General features: G+C 55.2%; 1 protein-coding gene across 9 annotated transcripts in view; it reads left to right on the top strand.

Annotated features, from left to right (window-relative positions):
* DENND1A (DENN domain containing 1A) overlaps nt 1-19,775 on the top strand; it is a 489,454-nt gene extending 469,679 nt beyond the window's left edge. For 7 of the 9 annotated variants that reach the window (XM_057313747.1, XM_044389585.3, XM_044389586.3 and 4 more), the window contains 3 exons: nt 12,601-12,729; nt 15,384-15,639; nt 16,659-19,775. In XM_057313747.1, the coding sequence (XP_057169730.1) occupies nt 12,601-12,729; nt 15,384-15,639; nt 16,659-17,861 (1,588 nt within the window). In that variant the 3' untranslated portion in view covers nt 17,862-19,775. The remainder of the gene's footprint in view (nt 1-12,600; nt 12,730-15,383; nt 15,640-16,658) is intronic. The other 2 variants (XM_026513934.4, XM_026513932.4) reach the window with 1 other exon arrangement.
* Nucleotides 19,776-20,608: the final 833 nt, after the last annotated feature.

Genomic DNA, 20,608 nt, shown 5'->3' with positions numbered 1-20,608 from the left:
TGCCGGATAGAGGAGGTTAATAACGAGGCGGGTGGACAAGCGATGCCTGGAGATGGAGCTGCCCACGTGGCAGAAGACTTAGAGCTGCACACAGCCCCAAGTCCAGAACCGTCTGGAGTGCTGCCCTTTGTCCCTGAGGCCCACAGCCCTGGGGCTCTGCCCAGACAACTCAGCAGCTACACACTGGCTTCCTGTGATCCTTTGAAAAAGTACACGAAACCATCTCAGTCTGGGGTTTGTTAAGGGAACCAAAACAGTTGCCCCAGGGACCCTGAAGTCCCTTGGGCGAAGAGAGGAATTCTCCTCCTGTCTGCTCTACTTTCAGAAAAGTTGTCAGGGAAAGGAGCTAAGGGAAATGGCAGGCCCTAGCCAGGAAAGGAGCCAGAGGGAAGAAACAATTCTGAAATGTCAAGCCGTGTCCTAATACAGGTTGCAATATCCTTCAGCTCTTCTAGGGTTCTCTGGTTTACAGTCTGGTGTTGCTTGAGATCACCGTGTTGTTACAGAACCAGCCTACCGAGGCCTGCTTACACCTTGCCCAGAGAGCTATGGGAGACTCGTGTGTGTGTGTGTGTGTGTGTGTGTGTGTGTACGCGTGCGCACTAGCAAAATCAAGATGCTTGATTATGCAAAATTTAGAAGAGAGGACTCCAGAAGTTGGTGTAGGCATAACTTCTCTGCACAATAGGACGGTGGGAGTTTTAAGGAATAGTTCCCTGGCCGCCACTGTCATGGATTATCATTGCCCCCTTGTGGAGAAAGTGCCACATAGCTTCAGAGTTCCTCAGACCCTAAAGATTTCTCCTTAGGGAGGGATGAAATTAGTTACTTTTCTTTAAAACCATGTCTTTAAAACTGGGCTAAATCTTTTAGACACTGTGCAGCGATACAGAGTCTTGGGGCTGGGGATATTGAAATGCAAACCCAGAGTGTCCTTGCATTGCCCAAGAGCACGCCAGACCAGCAACGCTCCACATTTTACTGAAAAGCATTTCCCATGCTGTGTCCGGGTCACTGATTAGAGGTCGGAATTCCTAATTATGTTTATTTATGCCGTTGCTCTCCCAGCCCGGTGATAGGGGATGCCTCTTCAGTACGTGCCAAAGAGCCAGTGTCCGGTAATCCCATCCTCCTGGGTGTTAGCAGAACTGTGCCCTTATCACTTTTTATTTCTTTTTGCAATATGCCTTGTTTTAGATGTCTATTCAGGAAACATTTGGGGTTGAAGTGAACCAGTGGGAACATGGGAGCTAGTTCAGTTGGTTGGCAAACTGGCAGCGATCGAAAACAAATGAGAGCTTCTCTGTGGCCAGAGCTCACAGCAGCTCCAGCCCTCCAGGTGATCAGGATGCACATCTGGGGATATTATTCCAAGAGTTTCTGTTCACATTTTTTAAGGGGGGGGGCATGCTGCTCTCCCATAATACCGGTGACATTTATGGTGCAACTGGGGTATTTTCCTGCATCTCTTCCCATGCTGCCTCCCCACCCCCACCCCCCCGTCGTGCTCCTCCATCTCCAAATGCCATGTCACAACAGCACTTGGATGTGTTTTTCTCAACTGTCATCAGCTCCAGCTGGCAAGACCAAGTTCTTGAAACACAGGAAGCATCCAGCGGAAAATATTTTAATAAAACAGACTCCTCATAAAATATTGTTCTGGGGGGGAAAGAAACCAGCTCCACCAATCTGTCAGCATTGTGCTGGGAGACACGAGAAGACAAGCCGGCAGGCAGGAGCCAGATCCTAATGGGCCTTTGTTGCGGGTGGTTCCGTGTGGGGCACATGGACTCCGTGCCTGGCCCTTTCATCTGGCCTGGATTTTCTGGACTCACGGATCATTGTCTGTCCCGGGAATATCGCAGTACATCGCCAACTTGAGGGTTTGGCCGGCAGAGAGATACACAAGATCTTTGAAGTGGAGGGAGAGGTTCGGTCCTCCCGACTTCTCGCCCCAACTCTCACTTCCAAATAGCACATTAAATAATTAACTTCGTGGACAGCAAGATGGAGCTGATTAACAATAAGACGGTCTCCACGGCCTCCCGCAGCAGCTCAGCGTCTGGAATTCATCAAGGCCCAGTAGCGTCGGCTGCCAGCTCTGTGGCCACAGATCCCGTTCTTCCTTTCCAGATGATGTCCATCTGTCCATTCATGTATCCATTCATTCAGCAGATAGTTTCAAAAACCTACCAGGTGTGAGCGATTTGGGATTTTTAAGAGGGGGCCTTTAAAGAGAATCCCCATGCTGACTCTTTTGTGACTTGCATTTTCCCGAAACGAAATTTCTCGTATGTCAAATGTCTTTTCCGAATCAAAGGTGGGTGTCCTCACCCCTTAAAGCCATCCAATGACAACTGGAAGAACACTTCAGAAAGATTTCTGGGGAAAACATTCCCTCTGTTTTTCAGCTAACACTAGCTGATTAATATTCAGTGACTATTTCTCCTCAAGAAGTACTAGCTACTCGCATTATTATTCAGAACAGGCTGATGGGATGCCCTGAGGATTCCCTAGGGTGAGAGCTAGGGCTCGGAGGGGTCAGGCAGCGCGGGCTGTGGGTCAGGGGCCACCCGACAGCAAGTACAATCGAGCACCTCTTGTGTTCTAGGCCCTCTTCGGCTGGTGTTTGTTTCTTCTTCCACCGAATGGGAACTCAGGCTCAGAAAATATGTGACCAGTGTTCCTGGGTCACGCGGTTAGAAGGTGGAAGGGCCAGGACTCCAGATGCTGCTTGATTTCATTCTCTCCGATACACTCTGCTACCCACAGGGGTCCCTTGTCAGTTGGCTTTGCCTAGAGAGACGGTTCTGGGTCCTGTGTCCTAAGATGACTTGTCCCACATGCCGCCCTTCTTCTCTGGTTCCTGGAAGTCAGGAACTGGAGCTGTTCAGTCCTCTTCCTGGCACAGAAACGGTGTCCCCCTGGTGCCTGAGTGTTTCTACCTGGGGAAGGAAAGACAAGCAACAGGATGTTTTTGTGAAGGGTAGGTGGTGTCTTTCCCATCTAACAGGGAAACTGAGGCTCAGAGGGAGACTTTCTAATGGAACTAGCCCAGGGTCTGAGGGCTGGAAACTGGTAGGATCAGCTGTCTGCTGACACAGCCCTCACCCCTTCTTCTGCACCATCCGGCCTTTTCGTTGAGAACCTAAGTATGACCCTGAGCTACTCGGAGTGATGGGGACAGTGGTGGCTGCAGGGGGCATGGTGAGGTTCACATCTCCCACCTGTTAATTGTCATTTCAGCCGCAGTGTGTGGCTGTCCGGCCCCACCTTCCGTTCCCCTCATCCTGCCAGGTGTAAGAGAATTTCCCATTGAACGTGATGCTTAGAAGGAGCCGACAGCAAACTCTAGAAGGCAGCACTGTGCTCAGTACTCCCCACCCTTCAGGACCACGCCCAGCATGCAGACAGAGGCCAACGGCAGGGAGTCCCCTGCTGGTCCTCAGGCTGCCTGTCCTTTGTTCCCCACAACAGGGGGCCGGGCAGTAGCCCTCTCAGGGTTGTGGAGGGTACTGACTGCCATGGTCAGACAGCCTCCACCTTGTTTAACCTTAACAGCCCTGAAGGGTGGGGCTGTCTTCTGAGTCTTAGTGGCCAAGAGGCTGGCAGTCAGTAGAGCTCAGAGACGCACCCAGGGCTGACCAGCTGCACAGCCTGAACTTTGACTGCACACCTCCGTCTCCCTCCAGCGGGTGAGCCCCACAACCCCCTCTCGGGAGTCCTGACTGGCTGCGGGCTGGTACTTTGAAGGTTCATTGTACTAAGTAGGAGTGGTCCGGATTCAGGCACCAGGAGCCCACAGGCCATTTCCCTGCTCACCTGGCTGGCCAGATTTGTACCAAATCTGCTCTTTTCAAACAGTTTCGTTTGTCTGTAAAAATAACCCCAGAACCTTATAATCCGGAGGTTTGGGGAAAGAGACAAGTTCATTCTGAACCTCCGTCCTTAGTGTTTCTGCGGCCTCCCCTCCGGGGCTCATCCTAAATATAGTTTGCAGCGCTGCATCCTCCTTGCAATAGTCCGTCCTCCGGACTTGCCCCGTGTCCTTGCAACCCCTGCTGCTCACAGCTGTGGCGGCGTCCCGCTTCGTGAGCATGCGTGGTCTGCCTCGCCATACCCCTCCTACTGGATTTGTAGATTGTTCCAGGTGTTCACTAACATGAAATGCCAGAAGAAATGCCCTTGTTCTTAAAGCTTTTCTCATCTGATATCATCCTAAGGAATGGAATGATGAACAGCTACCATTAGCCAAGAACGGCCTGCTAAGCACTTTGCATACACCGTTTCATTTAATCCTCACAAGAAATCTGGGGGAGTAGGTATCATGAGCTCGATTTTGTAGACGTAATTGAGACCCTGAGAGGTTGTCCCTGACCCGTACCCCCAGTCCTAGAGGCAGATTTCTGTTCCATGTTGCTAAACAGCTTGCTAAAAGAATTGTACCACTTTATGCTCCAACCAAAACTCTGGACTCCCTGTGAATCTGGGTCTGGGGGACCCAGAGGAACATGTGTTAGAAATCCTTCTGACCAAGGAGAAATCCTGCGGGTTGCGCTTGGCTAGACAGGCAGTCTGTGCACCAAACTGCCGGCCCACGCCGCTTAGGGATGGCAGAGTCTCACCATCCAGCTTGCACCACGTGACCCCAGCACCCAAAGCCCCAGAAGATTAAAATAAGATCAGAAGAAGCTGCCAGAAGCATTTAGTGAGAGCTCTGCACAAAGACGAGGTCTCGGGACATTGCAGCTGTATCTCTTCGAGCCAGTTGCACACGTGCTCAGGCAAAAGATGATGTGCCGCTCCCCGCCATCTGCTCAAGACCTGGACTCAGCGCGGACTCAGTGGTGCTGGTCGTGGATCACAACAGGGGTAGAGCTCCTCTCTCTCCTCCCCAGGCCCAGAGCTGCCCCAGCGGCATGGTTGGTGAACTGCTGCCACGATGGGGAGTTGGTGCATGGACAGGGCTCTGGGACCCCACAGACCTGGGTCAGCCTCCTGCCCGTCAGCTGCCAGCCAGAGACGCTGGGCGAGACTCTGCCCTCTTTTTTCTCAACACAGTGTCTGTTCACATCCCGAAGAGCACGATTTGGGAAGCTGCCCGTAGGAGCCGCACTAGCATCCTGAGGTGGCAGGGTGCACTAGTCTCCCCCCACCTGCAGCAACACTGCTGTCAGTGGTCTAATGCTCACTCTGTTGCCTCCCCATGAGTTGCACCCTCCCCTCCCCATGCCCACAGTCCCCTGACTTCCCCTGATACAGTGCTGACCTTCCATATTGTAGTATTCTCTTTACATCATGCACACGCATACACACACACACACACACACACACACACCGGGAGCCTGGGAGCTCCTCCAAGGCAGGGTGACCATGTGCCCTTCAGCTTCGACTCCTCAACTCCTGGACCAGAGCCCAGCCCAGACCTCTGCTCTGGGATGTGTACTGAATGAAAGAACAAGGGAATCAGCGAAGGCAGCCCGAATCTTATAGCCCAGTACTCTGGAGATGGGGAAGGGATGAGTGTTAACCATAAATGTGTGAAGAGCACCTACTGCGTGCCAGGTGGGATTGGGATGGGACTATGAGGCTGCCAGCACCTCTCCTGCCCGGGGCCATCTAAGAGCCAGAAACTGCCATCAGCCCCAGGAGCAAGTCTCCAAGATGCCAGCTGGCCCTGGGCCCCAGGGGTGGGGACAGCTATCTAGGTCCTACTCACTGGCAGCCTGCCAGGATCCACTCCCTGAGCAGCCAGGAGTCCAAACACCAGAGCAGAAGGTCCCAGACCCAATTAGGAATGTGAGAGGCCCCTGACCCAACTCGGTCCCCCCATCCCCTCTCCAACAGTGGGTTTTGAGCCCTGGAGACAAAGCCACGCCAGGAGCCAGACGTGAAGTCTGAACCCAGACTGGAAAAGCAGGAACTGCCAAGGAGTCCCCAGGAATGTGCAGCAGCCCAGGAAAATCCAGGTCTCCCTGTCCCCAGCCCCTTTTGCCTGACGCTCGAAGGGAAGGACCTCTCCCAGGAGCAGTCACAACAGGAGGCGTTAGTGCCAGCTGAGACACCAAGCCTTCAGCATGCCCTGAGAGAGGGTGCCCCACCCTCCAGACTTGCTGGTTTCAGCCTCCCCTGAAAGCTTGGCCACCTCACCTGAGTCCCTCCCTCTTCCAGGCGTCATGCCACCATTTCTCATGCCTGTTTCAGGCCCGGCACTTCACGGGTCACCTTGGTTCACTTCCCCAACGCCCCGAAAGTCTTCACGGTGCAGGTGTCTTAGCCTGTTCAGCCATGAAGGAACCAAGGCTCTAGCAGGTGGAATGACCTGCCTTGGACCCAGAATGTGCACCCACACCCACGTCCACTGCTTTCTCACCAGACACCCTGCCCTCCACCACTGCTCCCATGGTGCCCGCAGAAGACTCGGGCTTGTGGCAGGCAAAGGCCATCTTCGGGGAGAGGGACAGTTCTTCACAATCTACACAATTTCTCTTCCGGAGAGAAAAAGCATGGACAGTGTCCCCAGGTGTCCCTATCCCCCATCTTCCCTCTACCAATGAGCCTGAAGAGTGGCACAGTGGAGTGAAGCCCCTGTCCTGTGTTTGGGCCTCTCTGCCTAGGAGAGTGTCCCCCCAGTGGCCTGGGAAGGACTTCTCAGGGTGTCTGGGGCATGGGTGTGGACATGTGAAATTGACACTAGTGATTTTTTGAAAGAAAGAGTGAATGAATGAGCCTACAGGTTGATAAATAGTCAAACAGATGGACTAATGAAGATCGTAAATGCAAAGGGCATTACCAATCAGAGAGAGAGAGAGATGGGGCCAAGCCAAGAAGGCCCCCTGCTGCCTCCCAGCCATCCCATCACCCCCTAACCTCTCATGTCGCCTCAGTCCTCGTGCAGGTTCAAGACCCTCCACCACCTGGTCCCTGCCAACCCTGTCAGCCTCTTTTCTTGAAACTCCCACCCTGACCTCAAGCCCCTTGTGCCCACTCCTTCCCGGGACACCTCCAGGCCATCCTGCAGCCTCCTCCATATTCATGATTGAAAGCCCAGCTCCTACCTCACCTCCCAAGCGGAGCCTCATCCAAGAGCCCCTGAGCCAGGTATACCCCCACCACTGCCCTCTGGCAGAGCAAGTCCCCATGGGGTGAGATGAACCTGATGTCACACCCACCCGTCCCCATAAGAGCAGGTCCCCTGACAGGAGGAACACTCTCACTGGTGACCATGACTCATGACAGCAGTGATTCTCTCTTATTGTTTTAGAGACTCACATACAACAGAGTGGAAAGATCCAGTGTCCAGCAGGTTCCGTGTCTGTCTCCTCTTCCTCCCTGAGAATGATCTTACCCGTTAGCCTGGGTCACACAGAGGATAGCCCCGGTGCAGCTCCAGTTTCCCCTGTGGGTCTTGCGGCTGGTTTCCCCCAGAGACCAGCCTGACTTGCTTCAGAGCCCTGTTCTGTTGTTTTCACCTGGTGCATGCTCAGGCATGGTCTGGAGTCCTGGCCCTGTTACGGTGATGGAGAGATGGTATAGCCAGATCCCCAGACGGGTTCTCTCGGTGGTTCTGATGTGCTAGGATAGGCCCAGCTGGGGACCACTAACCTTGACCTGGAAGGGCTTTGAAGGCAGGACCCACCTTATATTCATCCTTGAACACCTAGGGAAGACCCTGCACGGGATGAAAATGCCCAGAATCTATTTGTTGGCAGGCGAACGTGGTGTGTGGGTAGTAATTGAATATGTACTGCGTGCTGGGCATTAGGCAGAGCCCTTTCTGAATAATTTCACTCAACTTTGTGATAACACTGTCAAGAGGGCTGTAGAAGCCCCATCTTAGAGCTAAGAAATTGAGGTGCAGGAAGGTATAAAATGACTTTCCCGAGGTCATCTGGCTGGGAAGTGGGGGATGGTTGGAAAGCTGGATGGACTGGCGTCCACTGGGCCGGCAGGACTGGCCTTGTCCTGGGGCCTGTCCCCACTCATCAGCCCAACGGGAGCCTCGTCTTTAAAGGATGCCAGAGCAGCCAAGACATTTACCAAGTAAAGATCCTTTGTGCTGGAGTGAAATGATCCTTTAAAAATGATCACCAGCTCCCCTCGTTACCTCCGGAGACCAAGTCCTTGCTGATATTTCCCTTCTTTATCTCAAGTACATTTAAATGTCAATTAAATTTGAAATATCTACATTTGTCAGCATTTCATTTTGGGCCAGCGTGACGTGCTGCTGATTTGTCCACGCGATGTGACACATGAAAAAAACTCTCGAGATGCAGATCTTCCTCATTAAAAAATAAGCCCATGCGATCCCGGCACGGCGGAGAGCCACAGAGCACGTCCCTGCTTCCTGACGCCGTGTCTCTGACATGGTATTTAAAAAGGAACAGCCGCGCCTGTCACCACTGTCACATGCGCGCGCTAACCGGCGACACGTTAAACCAAACATTAGAAAGGGTTCGGGAAGTCATCTGCATGGGAACTCCGAGCCGAGATGAGGTGGGCAGAGGCGGGAGCAGCCGTGGTCTGAATGGTGATGGACAGCGGGCCTTTCTTCCTCGCCAAGACTCTGGCAGCCCTCGCTGGGTAGCCAGGTTCACCACGACCTGCCTTTTCACAGACAGCTCTTTGTGTGTAAGAAAATCCAGGCGAGTGGTGGGTGGCAGACTGCAGGGTAGTAGCTGAATTGGGTTAATGAGGGAAGAGGTACACTTTTTTTTTTTCCCTCATATTCTGCCTTAAGCTAATAAAAAATTTAAACCTGGACATTTTCAACGATTCATCCTTTATCTCTGACAAATATCTGACTGTATGTTTCATAGGAGGACATGAGCAGCTGAATTTAAATAAGTTTATTTTGAAATCTCACTTTTTATTAAAAGTAGAAGGGGGAACACCCTACCCCTTATTTCATTGTTTCGGATCCACAGAACTGAAGAGGCAGGACCACAAAGTGGTTTCAAGTCAGGCAGATCCAGGTTCCTGGCCCTGCCGATGCCTTCTGTGTGACACTGGGCGACTGACTACCCCTCTCGGAGCCTTGGCTTCTCTATCTGCAAAGGGAGGACGGGATAAGGAATTAATGAGAAACGGTACAGGTCGCACTTAGCCGAACACTTGTAAGTACTGCTGGTATCATCATCATCGTCCATGTGACCCAATGCCTGAAAAACCGCTGAGCTGACCAGACCACCCGGCAAGGTTCACTGTCATTCTCAAGAGACCCCGGGCTTCTTGAAGCCACCGCCCAACCCGCCTGGCCTGGCCAGGAGAGCTGACCCGAGAGAGAGAGTGGTTTGTGAGCTCTTAGGTGAGGTTCCCTCCTCCCCCTCTCGCCCCCCAGGCCGTCACACCAGCGTGGTCAGGCACTGGATTTGACAGGGCTGCAGACCACAGCAGCCTGGTTTGAGGAAGCCAAGGTCCAGTCCAGCACAAAGGCTCTTTGCTCTTGCGTGAATCCAGACATTCCCAGCAGGTTTAGTGGCGTTCAGCTGCTGTGCCGAGCTGTGATCTCTGCTTCCTCGTCAAAGCCAGAGGAGGAGAGCATGCTGCTTGCAGGGGTGTCGGAAGGGCGTTCAAGATGGATTCAAGGGACACCAAAGAGCTTCATGGAGTTTGACTCAAGCAGGGGTGCGCATCCCCCTCGTGCACGTCTACCACCAGCCCGGCTAACAGGAAAGCGAGGGCCCTGGCCTGGAATCCCTGCTTGTTGCTTCCTGGCCAGGGCATATGGTCACATCTCTCTCCCTCACGGTGATTCCCGGGGCTCGGCCAGCACTGGTCTGCTCCCAACAAGCACCTCTCGCTCGGGAGTGTGGATGGATGGACAGATGGATGGATGGACTAATGACAGGCTCATTCTCTGTGAAGTCAGTGCAGGGAAGCCTTCAGCTGGGCTGTTGGGAGGGGTGGAAGTCACCTGTGTGAAGCCCCTGGCACAGCGGATGTTACTTCAAACGTTTTCCCCGAGACTCCTGCCTGTTCCTCTACACCTAACACCCTCACCCCCAGATGTGGTCCTGTTCTACGGTCTCAGCACCTCGGAGGACACTTTCGTACTGCAGCCAGAAGCTGACGGAAGGGACAGGTGCCGTGCTGGGACTCCAGAAAGATGGGTGCGACGGGTGGGGCTTGCCCCGTCTCCCCCACACACTGGCTTCCCTTCCCGTGACTGCAAACCCCCATTGCACTAATGTTGTGCCACAGGTGGGGATAAAGAGAAGGATGAGCCAGGCCCCTGCCCTCGAGGAGCTGCACTCAGAACTGCAGGAGGTAAATGATATCGATGAAGTGCTACAACACGCAGCCCAAGGGGAAGCGGACTCCCTCTAGGGGGAGCACTCCCGCCGGGAATTCCAGGAAGGCTTTCTAGAGCGCCAAGTGAGCCAGTCTTCAGACCGGAGAGCAGTCAGTGCCTGAGGCGGAGACGACCGGAGGTCTGTAGGGTGTGTCGGGGAGGGCAGGAGGAGGCTACGGAGGTGGACAGGGCTAGGTGTACAGCACGGTGTCTACCCTGCATGGAGCTTGGACCTGGCACTGCCTCTCCGCAGCCTTCACCCCTGCCCACCCAGCATATTCCACAAGCTCCCCAGAGGGGAGTCTGAGGCCAGGGTACCTGTCCACTCCTCCACCCCTCCTCACCTCCTCACCTGCCCAGGAGAGCCGTCCAGTGCTCGAAGTGAGTGCATCCCCCTAACTTTTAAGCAGTTGAGTAAATCATTCTGTGAATGTCTGAACATTATTGTTCCTAACACTTAATGGGTACTCACCACACAGCCAACTCCGTCGACATCGCTATTTGGAGCCATGGATGTGCAGGGAGAGTGACAAGGTTGGGTCTGTGATTCTCAGCAGGGTTCCAGTGGCTGTGCAGAGGGGCCCTTCGGCTGCGCCGTGTTTTCTGTCCCAGGGGGTGTGGCAGGAGCCTGGCGGCCCTGTTCTGTGAGTCATGTCTTCCTGCCCTCTCTCCTGAGTCCAGAGGAGACCACTCCACCTAAGCCGATGCTCTCTGTGGTCCAGGAAGAGCCCAGGCCCTACCATCAAGGTAGGCGGCCTGGGCAAGGAGAGGAGCCCAGTGACCTGCCTCCTCCCTGTGCCTGTGTGCGACCCTGGCCAAGTGGCTTCCCACTCTGAGCCTCGGTCTCCACTTCAGTATTATGAGGACAAAGCTCTTAGCCTGCCTACCTTCCAGGGATGACACAGGAATGAAGGGTCTAGGCTGGCATGTGCCAGGGAGCTCCGCAGCGCTGGGAGCCAGCCCTGGTTCTACTTATAAAAGACTAGCATATTCCTGGCGACAACTGGCTTAGCACCCGTGATGGCAGATGACAGCACAGCCCACTCTCCTGGTCCCTCACCACCCTCCGGTGTGGTTGCCATTCACTCTTTCAGACATGGTGGCCTTTCATGACATGAAACCTGGACGGAATCGCGTCGGAAAGCAGAGAAAGGAGCCCGCTCTGCCTGGGGGTGGTGAGAGAGGAGACTGCCCCCCACTTGGGCACCCCTACACTTCCTGCCCCATCCTCTCACGAACTTCACCACTGCCCCCGGCGGATCCTTGGGGCCTGCCCAGCCCGGTGTGCGGGCCCAAACAGTGGGGGGCCAGATGTGACCCGAGCTTGCCGGTCCGGCGCCCCTCTCCCAAGCCCGCGCCGCTCGGGGGCCCTGGCCGGTGTATAATTCATGGCGGCCGCGCGGACTTTCTCGGGGCTGCGCGGTGTTTGTTTATAGAGGTAGAGCTCACAGGTGGCTGACAAGGGAGATGTATTTTTTATAACAATGAATATTTAATTTCCACATCACAGATGAAAAAGACTCTCTGAAGAGGCGTGTGAGAGAGACTCCAGAGAGCAGCCGCTAATCAGAAGAGGGCCTTCTAGCCAGAGCCCCTCCACGGGGCTCACTTTCTTCTTTAACTTTCTATTTTTATGTTTTCCTGATTATTGAAGTCCATATGCACATTGTAGAAAGTGTAGAAGACACAGAAAAATGAGAAGGGGCAGAGTGGGGGGAAGTCACCCCTAAGCCCGCTAGCTTTTGTCGACATGTATGTACAGCCCTTTCCAGTCTTTTTTCTCTGCTTTTTCCCACAAGTAGGGGAGAGAGAATGGAGTATAATTACAGTTCTGCGTCCTGGTGTTGAGATTTTTCTCTTTTATAAACGTCGTAGTTAATGGGCGGCTACTTCAGTCAAGTGACTGTCATTCACCGGCCTCCTAGTGCTGGAAATGTAGCATGTGCCATATTTTCATATTATAAACATAGCAGCGATGAACATCTTCGTGCATCATTCTTTGCTGTGTTTAGGGTTATCTAAAGGGAAGTGGAAGGTAGGAGGTCATAGGTGACTGGATCACACGTTTAAGGCTCTCGACACCTACGGCACTCTCGGTTTCTTTCCTGTTTGGGACCAGCTGCCTCACCTCGGGGCCCGTCAGGCCTCGCAGGCCCTCTGGCCTTCTCCAGGGAGCCTATACCTCAGGGTGGCCGAGGGAGGCCAGGGCCAGGCGCTGAGCCCAGAGGCCCCCCTCCCACCCCGTCACGTGGAGTTCCGAGGGTGCCTCCTAACTGCCTCTTCTCTCTTGTCTTCCTCTGCCCCAGCCTAGTAAAGCCCTTGCGACACTATGCGGTCTTCCTGTCCGAAGACTCCTCTGACGATGAATGCCAGCGGGAAGAGGGCCCGAGCTCTGGCTTCACCGAAAGCTTTTTCTTCTCCGCCCCCTTTGAATGGTCTCTCCTTCCTTCTTCCATTTCTCTGAGCTCAGCTTGGTGATTCTCCTGGGCCGCGTGGGGGAGGGGGGCCGTTGCTGCTTGCCCTTGTGCGTGGGGAGGGCTGTCTGGAGCTGCTGCCTTCCGGTGCCCCCATGCCAGCTCTTGGGGTGAGTGCCCAGGACGTTCATTCTGCCAGGCCCCGCAGGCTCTGTGGTGAGGAGTAAAGGGACGGGAGTGGCAGGGCCTACAGGTGTGAGATGGGAGTGGGCATCCCTGTCCCTTACCCAGGAGAGTGCACCTGACTGTTAAAGGAAGTGGTTGTTGATGCCCGAGTCCTCTTATTTCAGCACATCTCCAAAAACTATGGAGATGGAGGGTCAGATTTTAAGCTTTAAAAAAAAAAAAAGTATTGATATGGAACGTGTCTATTATTGCTGACAGATCCAGGTGTTTTCCTTATCTGCCTGACCGTAAGGTAATTTTTATTATTGTTTAGAGCCTGAGCCTCATACTAATTAAAAAGAAGGTTCATCCACAACCCAGTACCCCCCCCCCCCAGTGTTAAGCTTTATCAGTTTCCCTTCCTTCACCAGTTCTCGCCCCTCCACCCACAAGTTTTTCGGGGCTGGGGTTGAGTGAAGGGACCGCTTTTGTCCGTGGTTATTAACAAAGCTGAAGTGTCTCTGATGGATGCCTTTGAGGGAAGAGCGCTGCCCTTTGCTGAATACCCACGGGGCCCACAACCACCATCTCCTAGAAGAGGGGCTTCTTCCCTCCATCCCCCTCCCAGTTCCCCTCCCTTGGCCTGGGCCTCTGGGTTCCTCAGGGCACCTGATAACCCGCCCCCCAGCTCTGCTCCTGCCATTGCCCCCCAGGGGTAGGAGGGTTCTGGCCCTTTCTGCCACCAGCTCACCTAAGAGCCCAGGCGTCAGCCCTCTCCTGATCTCCTCACTTAGAAAGCGGTGGCCTAAGTCAGTGCTGCCCGAGTTCACATGCCACCTTCTCTGTACATTGAATCTTCCTTTAAAATTTTTCTGTTAAAACTTCAATAAGTTAACTTTGTCCTAAGTAATAATATCTCGATATTATTGGCCTAATGTATCAATTATCATTTCTACTATTAGTTAAAATAAAGGTAGAATCATTGGAATAAGAAATGTTCATCCATGTGTCAACTCAAAATCACCTTGTGGGTAAAAACGCTCTGCCCCGGTGACATCCAAGGACTCCCCATCAGAGTCCAGGGGGTCTCCTCACTCTTTTTTTAATTCATTGAGGCCTTAATTATTTAAATAGTGAATAACGCTCACTCCCTTAGCCAGGCCCTATGAAAAGTATAGGCTTTTGTGTGCGTGTGATTAAAAAGGAAGTGGCCCATATGTTAACTATACTAGAGTCAAATAAAAACAAATTACACAGGAAAAGCAAAAAAAAAAAAAAAAACCAAAAAAAAAAAAATAACCCCACCCATCTTAAGTCAAAATAAAATGGTTTCTTTTTAAAGAATACATTTCCTTCCTTAAGTGTAAGGAGCACACTGACTTTTCTTTATCCCCTTCATTGTGTTCATACTTGGTTCAAAGGTCTTTAATTCCTTGGTCAGATGGCTTAGAGGAAGTGGGGACTTTTGAAGTCTCTCATACTTGGTGTCCATGGCTACCTTTTGCTGTGTGGCATAGGGTGAGTTACTTAGCCTCTCTGAACTTGAGTGAGATAATGAAGGCTGATGGAGTCCTTGCCAAGGTCCAGTCTGGGTCTGTTCGCTGCGCCCTCCACTCTGTTGGGTGTTCCCTGTCCTGGTTCCTGCACGTGGGCCTTTGGGACCAGCAGGGGGTGCCCTTCCCCCACTTTACCAGAGGCATGGTCAGTCTGCTGGGACATGGGCTGAGCCAACCCCAACCTTTACTAGAGTCAGGGTTGATCCAGGCACCATTCTCCACGTACCCAGTGGTGCCCTGGGGCTCAGGTTTGTGAGAAAGGAGAGTAAGAGAAACCTTTTATCACCAATGCCTGGGTCAAAGGTACAGAATGCTGTTGACAGCCTCTGTTAGTCGGGTCACATAATTACCACCCCCACCTGCAAGGGAGGTGCACTCTGGAATGGGGGAGAGGCTGAGGTTCAGAGAGGTTAAGAGACTTTCCCAAGTCCCATAGCAAGAGATGGTAAGACCAGAGCTAGAACAGGTGAGCACAGGCTGAGACCCTCACAGTTCCCACTGGGGGTCCTGAGCCACCCGGGGCAGTTGCCCTGGCGAGACTTTCCCCAGCTCAGTTCCCTATGAGCCACAGGATGGTGGGAGTACAGAACGGGCTCCAGAATGAGCTGCCCCCTCCCTTTTCAGTCATGTCCTGTTCCTCATGCCTTGTCTGGATGGCCTGCAAGTCCACTAGCCAGTTATATGGTGTGTCCTGTGGTTTTTGGGGGAACTAAGTGGATCCCCCAGTGCAAATCAGTCCCACAGTGAGCAGTAGAACCCACATTCAGCCTCAGGTCTGGCAGAGTGCCACTGCCCAGACTCCAGCACTCGCAGGGACCCCAGGACACTGTCCTATCCCCAAGGCTCGTAGGCGTACTCCTCAAGGCCTGGAAGTTCCGGGGGTGGGGGTTGCTTGCGCGTCCTGTGGAGGCTCCGGGTGGGAGAATCAGCCTGCTCTGCCCCTCCCCGCCCCAGGCCTCAGCCGTACCGGACACTCAAGGAGTCAGACAGCGCAGGCGACGAGGCAGAGAGTCCAGAACAGCGAGTGCGGGAGCCCACGGGCCCTGCCCCCGCTCCGCCTGACCGGGCTGCCAGCATCGACCTTCTGGAAGACGTCTTCAGCAACCTGGACATGGAGGTCCCACTGCAGCCACTGGGCCAGGCCAAGAGCCTGGAGGACCTTCGGACCCCCAAAGACCTGAGGGAGCAACCGGGAACCTTCGACTATCAGGTATGATGCCAGCAGGGGCGGGTACCTGCCAGGGCTGCTACTGTCCACACGAGGCAGGTACCCCCATGTGACAGTGAAGGAGACCGGGGGAGAAGCAGCGACTTTCCCAGGGTCTTCAGCCCATGCTCGGGGTCGTTCTGCCTGTAAACCCACCGGGCAGGCCAGCGCCAGTGATCACTTAGGAATGTTACACCTGGCGGAAATCGGCCCCTCACTTCCGTGTGCGTGTCAGACAGAGGCGTGCTGCTGCTCCGCCCCCCCCCCCCCCCCCCCCCCGCCCAGGACCAAGTCTCCTCGGACAGCCTCGGCCTCAAAATTCCTGGGTTCTGGATTATTTGCGTGGGACCACTGATCCGTTGCGACTTGCGATCTGTCACATTCCTTCTCTGTGCCTGTTTCCCCACTTGCAAGTGGAGGCTGCTGACGGAGTCGCGGGGTCTGTGGAATTCCCAAAGCTCCCGTGGGCACCGTGATTCATGTGATTCTTGCGCGCCCTCCCGCTGGGAGTTAGCGTTCCCTGCTGCTGACGCCCAGGTTGCGTCGCTTGTGAGTGGCAGAGCCGGACAGGAACCCAGTCCTGTTTCCCTGCCAGGGGAACCCATGCCTCACTCGTCCTTGAGCTCACAGGTGATTAAAAGTGCCCACATGCTTTGAAGAGTGAAAAAGGCCTGGCCAATAGATGGTCAATAAATGGAGGCATTTTCCTAAAACTGCTTGGCAACACCGACGTAAAAGGACAAGGGCTTTTTCTGGAATCCCTCTGCACAGTGAGAAAAAAGCCCGGCATGGAGTCTGGAAAGTGAGGAAAATAGTGAAGAGAGCCTGGGCTTGGCATCTGGACAGACCCGGGCTCTCTGCCGGTGACCTGGGCCCAGCCCCCAGCTGCCCTGAGTCCCAGGGAACCGATCAGCCACACGCCCGGAGTCCAGCAACAGGAGGGGCCTGGGGCCGGGGACTTGCTGCCTTCGAGTCTGTGCGGGTCAGTCTCTGGTCACTGCCTCCCTCGTTCTCTCCCACAGAGGCTGGACCTGAGCAGGAGCGACAGGAGCCGCGGGATGCCGGTGGCCTTGAAGCTCACCCACCCTTACAACAAGCTCTGGAGCCTGGGCCAGGACGACATGGCCATCCCCAGCAAGCCCCTGGCCGCCTCCCCCGAGAAGCCCTCAGCCCTGCTTGGGAACTCCTTGGCTCTGCCCCGCATGCTGCCAACCCAGGACAGCATCCTGAACCCCAGTGACAAGGAGGAGGCGCCTACCCCCACTCCAGGGAGCATCACCATTCCCCGGCCCCAGGGCAGGAAGACCCCAGAGCTGGGCATCGTGCCTCCGCCCCCCACCGCCCGCCCGGCCAAACTTCAGGCTGCCAATGCTGCGGCCCTCGGGGACTTCTCAGAGCAGCTACAGGCTGAGCGGGAAAGGCGAGCTCCCCTGAGCCCAGCCCCGTTCCCTGGGCTCCTCCCCAGTGCTGCCCCCCAAGGACCCACCGAACTGCTCCAGCCGCTCAGCCTGGCCCCCGGGGCCACAAGCACAGGCAGTGATGCCCTACTAGCCCTCCTGGACCCACTTAACACAGCCTGGTCAGGCAGCGCTCTTCCGCCGGGCCCTTCAGCCCCAAATGTAGCCGCTTCATTCACTCCCCAGTTCAGCTTCCCCCCAGCAGGGACCTCCACCCCATTTCCACAGCCATCACTCAATCCCTTCATCTCATCTGTGCCCGCAGCACTGCCTGCCATGCCCCTGGTCTCCACACCAGCCGGGCCTTTTGGGGCCCCTCCTGCTTCCCTGGGGCCAGCTTTTGCCCCCAGCCTCCTGCTGTCCAGTTCTGGCTTCTGTGTCCCACACAGATCTCAGCCCAACCTGTCTGCCCTCTCCATGCCTAACCTCTTTGGCCAGATGCCCATGGGTGCCCACACGAGTCCCTTGCAGCCCCTGGGCCCCCCAATGGTCGCCCCTTCAAGGATCCGAACGTTGCCCCTGGCCCGCTCAAGTGCCAGGGCTGCTGAGGCCAAGCAGGGGCTGGCCCTGAGGCCCGGAGACCCCCCGCTCCTTCCTCCCAGACCCCCACAGGGCCTGGAGCCCGCGCTGCAGCCCTCGGCTCCTCGAGAGGCCAGAGACCCCTTTGAGGATTTGTTACGGAAAACCAAGCAAGATGTGAGCCCGGCCCCGGCCCCAGCCCCAGGCTCAGTAGAGCAGCTCAGGAAGCAGTGGGAGACCTTTGAGTGAGCCAGGCGCTGAGAGCGAGGGTGAGCGGGGCCAAGCGCTGCGCCTCCAGCCACTGTGCTCCCAGGCTAGCCGGCCCTGCTTCCCCTGCTGCTGTTTCTGCCCAGGTTCTGCTGGTGGGAAGGGATGGGACCCCTGTCTGCCACCCCTCCTCCCCTACACACCACCCATCTCTGAGGTCTGGCCGCTAGAGAATGGTGCCAATTCTGGCCTGGGAATGGTCCCAGCCCCTGGGCACCCACCCCACCCTGCCACCACCCCCCTCCCCTGCACCCCTCATTAGGTTTTGCACTAAAGAGGTCAGCTGGGCGAATGATTGCCCCAGACCCAGCCCTATCCGCCTTCCCCCTGGAAACCTCCCACCAGGAGCCCCGAGGCTCCACAAGGCCTCTCCTCCCTAGCCCTGTTCTCTTGGCCCAACTGCAAGGTGGCCCTGCGCACCCCACCGGGACCAGCACAGGCATCCGTGGTAGCCTTGGCGTGAGCGCATCTGCACCAGACCCATGTGTGGAGTTCAGAGTAAGGAGAACCTACCTGGCGGGGCATTTCCAACCCCTCTCTAGCAATACACACACTCGTTCTTTCTTTCGTCAGGCTTCACCCCAGCCCTCAACCTTCAGTTGTTTCTGGCTTGGTAGGGATTTGGGGCTGGGAGGTCCTTGGGAACCCTCTGATAGGCAAACACAGCCCCAGTCAGCCCTGTGTGGGGGCTGGGAGCACCAGCACTCTTGATTTGTAAAAGAAGAATAGCAACAGGTAAATCGAGTGCACTAGGAGGAGTCAGGCCAGCGTCCTGTGCTCTCCCTCTGGTCGCCGGGTTTCTCCAGGTCTCCAGTGTTACTCAGATGGGGCTCAGCCTCTTGTCGCCTGGGACTTGCAGGGGCAGAGCTGAGAAGCAGGCACCCAGATTTCCAACTGGGAAGACAAGCTAAATGCCACAGGCTGATACAGGAGGCCCAGCTGCCCAGGCTCCCTGGGTCAGGAGCGGGCAGGGGCGCTGAGCCCTTCTCCAGGTCTTGGCGGAGTGGACAAACTTGGCTTCTCGCAGCTTGGAGAGGGGAGAAGGGCCAGTAGCCACCCCCTCCCCTGCCCACATAGCATAGAAATTCCTGAGGCCAACGTCACCAAAGCTCAGTTGAAATGTTTTGTTATTGTTTCTTTTATCTATCTTTTCCTTTTTACTTTATTGATTTGATGAATCTTAAAATTGACTAGTTTCAATAAACCGAGTTAAAATATGGCCCATTTAAGAAAACAACCCTCTGAGACATGCAGGAAATTGTGAGCATTTTGACCTGATTTCTCATTTCCTATTTGTGAGTGGTCAGACACACAGTCTCAGAGGTGTCTGACAGGGCAAGGGGGCTCCCGGAGGCCCCTCGAACCCCAGGGAGCTTTGTCCCTGTCTGAGGGACCTGTGTGGGTCTGTGAGGCCTGGAGGGCGGGCCCTGAGGTTCTCCGATGGGGGGTGTGAAGAGCTGCTGACCCAGCACAGCGCCCCTTCCCAAGTCAGTCACGGCCCCTTGGGCAAGTGGCTCGCAATCTTCAGAGTGCTCTCTGGCTGCTGGAGGGGAGGGGGGAACCACGTGATGTCTGGGCACATGGGCACCCCCAGGCCTCTCAGGGGTTTCCATACTGGTTCCAGATCCACCCACCCATCCTGGGCAGACCCCTAAGCCCCGTCGGGAAAGGGCAGCCTCCCCTCCCCACCCCTGTAGGCAGGGTATGAGATGAGAGGTACGGGTGGGGCCCCGGGGAAGCAGAGCCCACCCCGTGGTCTGTCTCCCCGGCTGGGCTGGGGCTGGTGGCGAGCCCTCCATGTTCCCAGGAGCATTGTTGTCTCTTCACTTGCTGGACTGAATTTGCACCCAAGGATGAATGTTGCGTGTGCATTCAATAAAATCTTCTTGGGGAGAAGGTCGGTATCCCTGTGTCCTGAGGAAGCTCTGGGGGAAGGGGAGGGCTCAGAGCAGTCAGGGAAGGATTTGACCCCCAGCCCACACCCCAGCTCCTTCCTTTTGAGCCTCTGAGCCCAGGCCCTTCCCTGTCCCAAGCAGGGCGGGGGAGGCGGGAGCTGGTTGCAGGCATGCACAGGCTTGGCCGGTCCGTGCAGCAGGGCTGCCGGTCACCAGTGGTGTTGAGTGTGCCCAGACTCCAGGGAACAGTTCAAGAGAACAGCAGGAAATTCAGCGCCATAGATCTCTCATTAGCAAGGGCAGAGCCTCAGAACCAGCAGCTCTGTTGGGTGTTCGCGTTGGGATATCTGGACCAAGCACCCAGAGGTGGTGGTAAACACACCTGGTTGCCCATCATCTGGTCATGCCCCCCCTCCCCTGAAAAAGGACAGGTGCCAGAGCCCTTAGGAGCAAGAGAGGACAACGTAGGGCTCCCCCCAAAAAGTGGCACTGTTTTTATTTATTGGGGTTTCATGTGTCTTAGAAGAGTCTGCAAGAATACAGGTTTGCCAAATCCCTGATTTAATGAAATAACCAAGGTACCAGCTGTGGTTAAGTCGCTGGTACCAGATGTCCCCTCCCCCACTTTCCCAGGAGTCATGATGGAGAAAGTTGGGGGAAAAGTACCATCTTCTACAGGTTAAGAACGAAGAAAGCCCCTTACCCTAGTCCTGTCCCAGCCTTGGCTGAACCCCTCGGTCTCGGCCACCCACCTGCTCCCTTATCACATGGTTCTACTTCAGATTTGACGCCTGTGCCTCTGGAAGCTGGTGAGACCCTGAGGGGAGCCGGGTA

The sequence above is a fragment of the Ursus arctos genome, unplaced genomic scaffold, assembly GCF_023065955.2.
Source record: "Ursus arctos isolate Adak ecotype North America unplaced genomic scaffold, UrsArc2.0 scaffold_18, whole genome shotgun sequence".
NCBI lineage: Eukaryota > Metazoa > Chordata > Mammalia > Carnivora > Ursidae > Ursus > Ursus arctos.
This window is presented reverse-complemented; position numbering and strand designations above follow the sequence as displayed.